At 40.6% G+C, this 11,212-nt stretch overlaps 1 protein-coding gene across 1 annotated transcript in view; it reads right to left on the bottom strand.

Moving 5' to 3' along the window:
• Positions 1-657: 657 nt before the first annotated feature.
• The window catches only part of LOC104542033 (mesoderm induction early response protein 1-like), a gene marked incomplete at its 5' end in the record, with an annotated part of 13,046 nt that continues 2,491 nt past the window's right edge, over positions 658-11,212 (bottom strand). The window contains 2 exons of the mRNA XM_010186223.1: positions 658-821; positions 2,159-2,183. Of these exons, the coding sequence (XP_010184525.1) occupies positions 658-821; positions 2,159-2,183 (189 nt within the window). The remainder of the gene's footprint in view (positions 822-2,158; positions 2,184-11,212) is intronic.

Below are 11,212 nucleotides of genomic sequence, written 5' to 3'. Positions count from 1 at the left end.
CCAGAAGCCTTTTCAACCAGCGAGGCCACAGACAGTATCTAAATTACTTTGCATTTATAATGACCTAGTTTGTAATTTGAGAGTATTATTCCTGCCTGAGAAGTAATTTAAGACAATACATAAGTGACAGCATAGCCAAATACATCTCAGATGCAGTTATTTCCAAAGATACACATTTTAAGGTTTATTTAACATTATTAACAATAATTGTGAGTTCTAATCCCAGCTCTGCTGACAACTCTTCGCTTTGAGCCAATCATTTCATCTGCATCTCCGTTTCCTATGTCTTAAAAATGAAGATACTCCACTAAAGTATTATACAATTGTGTGTATAAAAATGCAAAAGTGTAAAATTATGGGACTTAAAAAAAAATTAATTTTAACTGAAATTATCTCTAAAATGCAAATCCTTTAACAGCACATGTATGTAAAAAGAAACTAAACAAGCACAGTGTTACACATTATTAAGTATTTATGTACCAGTTTCCCTTTTCCCAACTTTTAAGAACTGCCAATTTAGCTCAAATCATTTCCCCCATCTATATTATTTACCTATTAGTGGTGTAGGGGTGTTTTGTTTTTTTAAATTCCAAACATAAGGGAAAAAAACCTGTGTGTGTTTTGTGCGAGACTGCGGGCTGCGGTTATGTTTTATGACTACTTAAGGCTACCTACCCTGTTAAGATCCTCTATTTCAGAAATGAAGTTTGTTTCTCCTTCCATCATTTCCTCCTCTTCTAATGTCCGTTCATCATCAAAGTCATGCACCAGCATATCAGCTGATGGATCAAATTCATGGTCATCAGATGTTGCTGAACCTCCTGATAGGAAACATTTTAAAGAATGTTTTTAGTTAGATCATGCCCTCGCAGAGGTTAATTTTTTAGTTTGGTGACCTTTTAATACTCAAATTATACTGAGAAATTAAAATATCTTCAAAATATCTCAATCATGTATCTCCAGGAAAGCCAATTGCACTATTCAAGACAGGGAAAGCTGTGCTTTGGGTAAGAGATCATGGAAAATAAACAGTTCTCAAAATACTGTGTATCTGTACATTGAGCCCCTAGTTAAATGTCTATAAAGTGTTCCTGTTTTGAAGACTTAATTCCTAAATAATTATAAACCTGCCTGAATCAAGAGTGGGAGCAGAAACACTCATAAACCCAGGGCAGTTGATTCCTTGAGACTTTGCAGGTTTTCCAGTTTACAACTACAAAGACAGTCTAACGACTTTCCCAAAATTTAAACTCAAAGTTAGCTTTGCAGTTATGCAGTTTTTATTCACGATGCAGAATCCTTAGTTATTTTTCCCCACGCAGTTTTTTCACAGTTCTTTGTAAATAAGTATTTTATGACAACGAAAAAGAAATGAATGGATGAATGGTTTGGCAGATGCAGCATTTTTCTGTAATTCAGCAATACCTGATCTCTAATTCTCACAACGTTTTTCCACTTGTTTCTCTGGACGATTTAAATTTAATTTACCAAAGCTTGAAGGGTGTAGCCAGACTAAGGGTGCAAGGGCTCACTCTAAGGGTTAATATACTTTGCATTTTGAAGTGTTAAAGCAATTGATTATTTCTCTGAAAGAAATCAGAGCTCTGGAGATGACAGCTAAAGTATGTACTGGAAAGCTTTTCCTCTAGCAGGAGGCCAAAAGCCTTGGAAATAAATAACACCAAGTACAGTGGTCCCAAAGTGAACAAAAACCCTCAGATATTAATAATCTTAGGCTGACTACTATGTAGCCAGTAGCTCTGGGATACTGGAATGGCAAAAAATAATCAGCTTTAAAAACAGAAGTCATGAAACCCCTCATTTTTAGTAATCCAATGAGGTAAAAAATACCACTTTTCTTGCTGCTTTTGTTCTTGATGCTCTTATGCATAAAACCATACAGCAAAGGTATAGCTATTAATTGAGAGCACAAGGTGCTCACGCAGCTTCTGCAAAGGCAAAAATCGCATTTCCCCAGTGTATTTTACCATGTAGAAACTTGCACTGGTACAGACTGGAAGAAAGAGGTGACCAGTACAGCCACCAACCTATTCGGCAAACTATATCCCTGGTTTACTCACTGGAAAAGACCAGCACAAATAGTTTTTCAAGGGTGCCCTCTTCCCTCTCAAGTTTAGGAAATATTAGAAATATTTACCTGGGCTTGAAGACTCAACAGAAGGCTAAAAGAGAAAACACAGGAAATTATTGTTTCTATGTTGAACCTGTACAAACTCCATTCAATAATTCATCTGATACAAAGCAAGTGACCGGAAATAATATATTTACAAATAAAGCACCACAAACGTGCTGAAGCAATCTAAGGTAAATAGCAGTCATTTTCTCCTCTGTGTATCAATAATGGCACACTATTTCAGCAAGAATAACTGGAAGAACTGCCCGTTTTCTGATGCCATAATTGAGCTGAGGAAGGTATCAAATAAAGCAAAACAATTCATTCTGAAAATAGCATTACAGTTCCACAATCAGCTCGGTATGGCATAAATCAGTGCCACTGCAGCTGGGACAATGCTATTTCTCTCCTTCTCTACCTCCTCCTTTCCAATTCTTCCTTTACGCCAATACAAAACTGAAAACGAAGAGTAGCGATGGGTTATGTTTTAACAGATCCAGCTCTGCTCTAACTTCATGTACTAAAAATCCCCTTTTCCATAACCAAGGTAGACGCCAAATTACATTGGCAGTGGAAGCACAGCTTAAAATAAGTTATTCTTCCTATTGGAAACTGCAGGCTACGCAACATACACATCCCCCATTCTATTTAAATGAATGTACGCGCTTTTAAAAGGTAATCACAAATCGCAATGAGAATTCCTCGTACAGCAAAAGGAAAAAGTGACTGAATTTTCATCTCTAACCCAGCTGTGAGAAAAAAATAATTATTTTGCAAGCCAGCCTTTCTTCCCAAGTACATTTATAACACAAATTAATATGATCACAGTCTACAAAACAAATATATTTTTTAAATACAGAAAAGAAAAATGAGCACAGCAATCTTTATGCAACAAGAAATCCTTTGGTCTACCATATTGGGTAACCTTACATCTGTAATCAGAACAAACGTCTTCTTTCATAAAATCCTGCTTTCTCTTGCTTATAACTTCGTTAATCTTCAACCTCCCAGGATGCAATTTGCATATCAGACACACAAACCTCATTTGTTTTGAAAATTCAAGAAAATGTTTCAACTATTTTCAGGAACAGCCCTAATGAGGTGGGGTTTTCAAAGTCAGGAACACTGACTTGAACTCAATACCCCTTCCCCTGGACCTTCTGGAAATGAAGATACTGTTTGGTATCACAGATACTGGAATATTACACAATATACCACAATGTCTTCATGAAAAATTGCCTGCCAAGAAATAATTTGGAGAATGATAAAAACCAGTGTACACTGAGCTAAATTTGAGTATCAGAATCAGCTCTCTATGACTGATCTCTATTTGGCATGCTTCATTTGTCTGATAAACTTGCAAAACCAGGTAACTCATAATAGGTAATACACAGTAATTAGTGCAAATTAGCAAAGTCTTGGCATATTCATTGCAGCAATTGCAGGTAAGGAATAAAACAAACTAAAACTTCATTTCTGGCAGACAATGCTGAGAATAAGGTAGATATTACTGCATGTTCAGTGCCAGGAAAAAGTAAGAGAAAGACAAACATCACTAAGAAGTATCTCAGAAAGTCTTTAAAATAAAGACTAATAATTATCTTGTGAAATATGAAAAAAATGAGCCTTGCAAATGCAGATTACGGCCACCACTCATAAGAGGAGCCTTTATCACCCAAAGAGGGTCTAACAGAAAGGTGAACTGATCAGATTCACTGCAGCAATAGCAATCCAGCAGTGGGGAGCAATGGGAAGCAGTGGAAAGTGATGGGGAGCAGTGGGAAGCGATTGGGAGCGATGGGGAGCAGTGGAGCACTGGTGAACAATTCAGCATGGCACCACAGACGCTGCTGCTCGGTCTGTGGGTTGTGTGGACATCAAAGGACAGCCTCTGTCAGGGTATGAGGTCCTCTGCAGATGGAGCCAGCCTCAACCATGATGAGGAAGCAGTGGAGACCCCTCCTCACACAAGGGAGTCCCAGGGACCCCTTTTAAGAAGGTCCTGTCCAAGCAGAGCAGGATGGATGCATGTTGCACCCAGCTATCTGCAGCACTCAAACCATGACTCATCACTGCAACACTGACTGCTTTCACCAAAATTGAGTGACTCGAGCTGCTCTGAGATGGAGAGAGGAGAGCAGAGCCAGGGCTGGTAAAGATAAGAAGTAGAAAATGTATCCCCGTGACTTATGATGGATTCCAGAAATGACGGCCCTCATAGGGCCAAGATTTAATGTCCTAGAAAGCCCTGATGATAATCTAGTCTGAGGGATAAAACATGTTACTTAGTTAACAATAAATTCTGCAAATGCCATCTCAAAGCTGTTCTTTCTGCCCAACTATTGAAATGCGCTGTTCTTGGAAGGCTTTTACAGAAGGCTGACAAAAAAAAAACCCTCCTCTTGCCAAGATACAACCTCATTCATGGCCAGTTTCTCTCCAACCCAGTACTATTATTAAGGCTAAATGACCACTTCCCATCTCCCCAGTTATTTTTTCATGTTAACAGAGGTGTTTCAAGGGGGTCACGGTTGGGAAATAGTTCATGCATTTATGAATCAGCAGTGCTAGTCCTGGCTTTGCAGGGGGAACCCACTGGGGGGTCCTGGCTGGTGCAGGGGAAGCCTCTCCTCACTCTTCTCCTGCTTTACCCCAGCCCAGGCAGGAAAGTCCTGGGAAATCCTTTGGATTCATATCTGCCTTGCATGGATTTATGTACATCTGCATAGATTTTTAGATGTTTTATATATAAATTTATAAATGCTGGACTCTGTTGTTTCAGTCCCACTTGAAGTTTGTGTCACCCTTTACAAGTCTTCAGATGGAAAAGGCATCATTCCCATCTCTAAGAATAAGGATCCAGAGAACTACTGGCCACGGGGAGGTGATGGAGCAAACACAGAGGAGGACAAGGAGGTGATGGGAGCAGCCAGCATGGATTTACAAAAGGGAAATCACTCCTAAACAGCCTGAAAGCCTTCCCAGATGAGAGGACTGGCATGGAAAACTGGTGAGGAGCCCAGCTCCAAGGATTGTGACAACTGGCAAAGTCCAGCTGGAGGTCAGTGCGTTAGAGACTGTGTCTGCAGCCAACACAACACTGGGAGGAGTGGCGGATCCAGCAGATCAAGAGGGTGCAGAATGGGGCCAGCAGGAACCTCATAGAGTTGAACAGAGAAAGGTCAAGTCCTTCACCTCTCAGTACAGGCTGCACCTATCCCAGGCTGCTCAGTCTCATCCAGGTCTGATACACCCCAAGGATGGAGTCTCCCCAGCCTCTCTGGACAACCTGATGTAGCTTCTGATCACCCTTAAAATGAAGGCATGTTCTCCCAGCCCTTTCTCACAACTCAGGTGCTCCATATCCTCAGGCATCCCTGCAGCCTTCGCTGGAGTCACTCCAGTCCATCCATGTCTCTGTTGTCCCTGCAGAGCTGTGCTGTGTCCAGGGCTGGGCCCTCCTATTTCCAGCAAGGAAAGGACAGAATGAAGTGACTCCAGCACAGGGACACAAAGGTGATGGAGGGACTGGATCATCTCAAATGGGAGGAGAGGCTGAGAGAGCATGGGCTGCTCAGCCTGGAGAGGAGATGACTCAGGAGGACCTGACCCACATGCATAAATAGCCAATTGAAGGGTATTGCAGAAGACTTGAGCCAGCCTCTCCTCAATGGCATCCAATGACAAGAGCCAATGGGCACACATTGAAATACATTTAAACACAAGGAAGCGCTTTTTTCACTGTCATGAATTATGACATGTGGGAACACATTGCCCTGAGAGGTTGCAGTGTCTGCACTGGAGGAATCACAAAACCAGACTGGCACCTTCTAGCCTCAAGAACTCTGTAACTAAAAGCTCCAATATATATTGCAATGGAGCATTTTCCTGTTGAGAGTGGACAAAAAACCACAGCAGGGCAGAAGAAGATCTCATGAAATTCAAGCATGCTTTAAGAAACAAAGTTCAGCTTTCAGTATTCTGAAACAGTACGGAGAAGGCACGACAGCTCAAGCAAGCAAATGGCCTTCCCTATGGGCTGAAATACTGCTACAGCAGTCACCTCCTGCACAGCTCCAAAAGCAGTGCTAAAATACTGCAATGCCCCCGGAGTTCAGAATAACCCCCATGACTCTTAAACAACTCCAAAATATATTCCCAGGAAGGAAAAAAATAAAATACAAACCCTGAACTAGAATATCTGCAAAAACCCAATCAGCTCCAGAAACACCAAGTCCATTCCAGGCTGCCTCACAGAACAGATTCATCCCTTGGGAGGATCCAGTTCATTCTCTGCCACAGAATTCATGGGCAACTTCTAGAGGAACGGCCTCTGTGTCTCTGTTCCCTTCTCCTAAGCTTAGCCTGCTGTACCTACCCAGTCCGAACACTATAATCTCCATATTTCAGACATTTCTAGTCTAAGAGATGCACTGTCAATAATTTTCTGTCTTCTATTTGTAGCTAGGGGCAGCATCACCTTACATCTCATCTATATTAATGGCCAGCTGCTGACAAAAGGAGTAGCCTGACCTCTTCCCACCACTCCCATGTGCTGCTGCCACTTGTGCCAGGTCCAGCCATCATGTGCTAGGGTCAGCAAACCCATCTCAAAGAAAACTCACACTGGTCTTCCAGTCTATCCATGAGCCAAAGCCTTCATCATGGGCCTTTGCCATCACCAGACATGCTGCAAACCATCTCTAGCATGAGGTTGAAACCAGACACATGGAGAAGGGTGTGTGGCATGAGGAGTAACCCTTTCAGTCACAATCTGTTAGCATTACACGTAAGGTGAAAGGGGATCGTACGTTTAAAGAGTCCTTTTCAAGATAATTACTGCAATTCTTGATTATTCTGTCCTACTTCCTTGCCTCTAAATCATCACAACTCTGGCCAGGGTGGAACAGATGGCTTTGAGTGCATTTGCTTTTGAAAATTTCCTGGCAGTTGGTAAAGATCATATGGCTCCATTGGTATCATCAGATCCTAGGTCCCAGGCTACGGTGTGTCAATTTAAGAGCAATTCCTGCAAAAAGGGATACCCTGGTACTGCAGTGGCTTTCCATTTTCTGGTGCAGAAATTCAAAGTACAAAGCACTTTTTTGCCTCAAGGACACTCCTGGGAACAAAGAGCTGCTTCCCAGAAAAAGGGAATGATATCCAAGGCCCAAAAGAGAAAAACTATGAGACACTTCAAATAAATGGGTTGACACACTCAAATTGTCCTATGCATAGCACCATCAGAAAAAAATAACAGTTAACATCTATTGTGGGTTCAAGAGAATGAAAAATCACTCGTGAATTTCTAACTCATGGACAGTTAGGAACAACTCAAGTGACCAAGGGAGTCTTGCTGCATGGATACACCATTGTGTATATACAAATATATATGTATATATACGAATATACATTTGTTAGTGCTCCAGATAAGCAACTTGAAGGAAACAGTAGTTCTGAGACAGGAAGAATATAAAACTCATGGTAAAGAGGAAAAAAAAAAAAGACACTGAGCAACAGAACACCAGGCTTGGGTAGCACCAAAAGAATCTGTCACTGGTTTAATTCCATGGGTATTTTAAGAAGTCTGGGGAAAGACGTGCAGAGTAGGTGATTTTAGAAGGCTAGTGACACTTGCACCAACAAGCAAGCCAAAAGATCATATCCAATACATTCTCCAGTGTATGGATACGGGAATATATGGAACTGAAGTCTCTCTGAGACACCTTTGTATGGGCAAGTGCTGAACCTAGCAGACACATCAGAAAAAAACCCTAGATTTACAGTGTGACTCTCCCAGCAAAAACGCGCTGGACTTTGGGATGTCTGTATTGCTATAATCTGTGATAAAAGATAAACGGTAAAAGTAAAACTGAATTGGCATCGTGACAGTTTTATTTAATGCAAACAGCCTTCTGGAGACATCGGCTTTGCAGAGCTTATTTTTGAAGCCAGAGGTACGCTTCCAGGCAGTGACCATTTCTGCAGGCTGGCAGGAGATTTTTGGGTCTTATTCCAGTGCTTCACGGCTGCTTGGCCTGGAATGTGATACTCCAAAATGGGAAAGCTGTGGAAGTAATGCACTGAGTTCTCTCTCTTTACATTTCTCCTACAGTCTGCAAAGAGACAACACAACTGACAGGACACTACGCAGTTTCACTTCTACCTACAAAACTACCAGTGTAATTGCTATCGTATTTCATGCTGTTTAATATAATAGATTAATAACAAAACATCTTAAAATTAGCAGTATCTACAGTCCCTCTAGAAGACAATGACAAATATACATCCTGCTCAGATTTACTCAGTTATCTTTAATAGCTCTTTAAGTGTCACATAAACCAGTTAAACACTAAAATTTAAACTATATTGATGGCAATAAGCTTGACAAACTCATCAAGTAGATGCTGTGCTCTTTTGAACTCTGCTATAGGAAAATACTGGGTGGCAGTGGTTCTCTTTAGCAACATTTAGGGCACAGAAAAATACTAACTGGGAACTAAACATTAAAATGCAGCAGTGTTACCTATTTCACAACACAAAGAACGAAGCATGAGCACCAGGTTGAGAATACGTGTAATTACCTTGCAAGTGATGCTGAAGCCACATATATTTACACTAAAGCTACATTTCACTAAGCAGACAAATTAAAACTTAATTACTGATATGCGAGTTGTAATGTGTACTCAGTTCATAACATAACTCACATTTATTCCCAAAATGCAGCTACACACCTACATGAATAATATTCAAAGACTTAATGGAAAAAGTGAAGTTTTGAATATACAAGGTTTAGAAACCAGCTTTGTACATCTTGAATTACTTGAGAACAGGAGCTCATCACCTAAAAAATTATGGCCTGGAGAAAACAACTCGCTAAAATGGCAAAGAACATCCTTTATGCTTTCTCAAGAAGGCATGTGTCTCTTCTCATAAACAGGTATTTCAGTGGAAGGCTTACACGTCCAGCCTGTCCCGTATATCAAAATAACCTCAGTGTCAGAGAAGACTTTGCCTCATTTTTACTGTGTGAAGAAAATAACATATTTAAGCAAGAAAAAAAAAATACCACTGCCCCTCATTTTAGTTTTACATGTGAACACTTCTGCAGCAACATCCAAGCCCTTCTGCACATGAAAGTTTCAATATATACAAATTTTTTACATTTAGTTGCTAAATCAGAAAATTCTTTTATTTCCAGAACACAAAGATCAAGTGCAATCTTTCAGCTGATCAATCTCAAGCATATACATTTAAGTCTTGAAACTACCACCTTAGCAAAGTCCCCCTGACTTGGCCATTCACTTCCAAGTCTTGATTCCACTTCAGAGTACATAAAGAGGATTTTTCCCCCCATGAGGGCAGCCAAGCATTTGAACAGGTTGCCCCATATATTTCCTTGGACGTTTTCAAGACCAGACTGGTCTGGCCTCAGAACAGAGCCTGCTATGAGCAGAAAGTTGGACCAGATACCTCCCAAGGTCCCTTTCACCTCAAATTCTCATAATCATGAGGTTTCAGATCTTGTAGGTAGCCCTGAACAATTACTATGTAGTTTAAATAAATAAATAAATTCAGCCTCAGTTTTTCTTGAGAAATCGTATGACTGGTTTCAGATTGTCTAACTGGCAAGAACCACAGGTTGGGTTTTAATGTAGCTGACTCAGTCCTGTACCAATCTACCCAAATTTTTTCCCCAGGGAAAGCCTGGAAAGGGGAAGCAGATGATACACAGTATTTCACAGGTGACATTGTTAATGTGGATCTATCAGATCTTTGGTTTGCAGCTCAGCTCCCTACATCTGCAGCCTTTAAGTAGCCTTTATAAGTCAGTTTTACTAGTGAAACCACTGTAACACCTGGGGACACCTTCAACATTTTAAAAACAAGTGAAAAGTCTTAAAGAGAAAGCTATTTCAATTGCAATGTTAACAAAAGTAGCAGCTGCTACTTTAAAAAAGAAAGAAAATAAAGTAGCGGTAACTCAAGAGAACCCAAAAGGCTGAAGGATGTCAAGCGATGACTCTCCCTGAGGTGATTTAGCTTTCTCCAGCCCACTATCTGCTCCACACTTCTGTCAGAGGTTATCACTCCACAGCAGGAGCAACAAAGCAAAGGTGTACCCAAAGCAAATCTGTACGAACTTACAGGCTTCCAAAACATGATGCTGTCCTGCTTTCCTTCCTGCCACACATGCTGTAGAAGGTGCAGCCTCCAGCAAGAGGAAACAACACCCTGAAAGTCCAGGGAACAAGAAGACAGGACGGATGGATGACGATGACGTGAGATTGTCAAGGCAGCTTCCGATCACACCATAGTGCCAATCATACACACATGCTGTATCTGAAGCACACATTTTCAACTGGACATTTTCTATTTATTGTTAATTTCCATTACAAAATACAGCATCAACTTCTTGTGATAGTTTGAAATTTCTTGCTAAGAAAAATTGGAAGTCTATGGAGTAATCATATCCTACTGCAGGATTTCAGATGAAACCAGATACAATCATATGCCAGGCACAAGAAAATATTCTTATGACAGGAACAGATTAGCAGTGAAATAATAATAATACAGACTGGGGCTTCTGGCCAGGAAAAAGCTCAGAAACAGAACTTCTAAACAACTCCACTGTCTACCTAAAATCCCTCCGCTCTGTTAGAAACAACTCCAAGTCCCAAGCAGTAAGCCCACAAACATCAATATTCTATCATTAACCGAAAAGTCCACAAAACTCTTCTATTTAAAAACACAGCACACAACTCTTTTCCAAGACTAGAAATGCAGAATGCTAAATGCCATTGTCTTCCCTTCAATACAATCAGTGAGTATCAGCGAGAGAATACAGTGACTATAACCCAATGCCGTGGTGTTTATACTCTCACCAAGGAAGTGAGAAAACCAAACTACCGGATACCTATCTCAAGTATTCTAGAAAAACTGCTCCAAAATGAAGGGGGGGGGGGACACGGGGACAATTAGTTAAAGCTAAGATCAAATGAGGAAAAAGAAATAATGACAAAAATTAATAATTGTGCTTAACTGGATGGACTGATGTGAGTCAACAATTTCAATCAT

The sequence above is a fragment of the Mesitornis unicolor genome, unplaced genomic scaffold (assembly GCF_000695765.1).
Source record: "Mesitornis unicolor isolate BGI_N332 unplaced genomic scaffold, ASM69576v1 scaffold54846, whole genome shotgun sequence".
Lineage (NCBI taxonomy): Eukaryota > Metazoa > Chordata > Aves > Mesitornithiformes > Mesitornithidae > Mesitornis > Mesitornis unicolor.
Note: the sequence above shows the minus strand (reverse complement) of the source record. Positions and strands in the feature narration are given on the sequence as shown.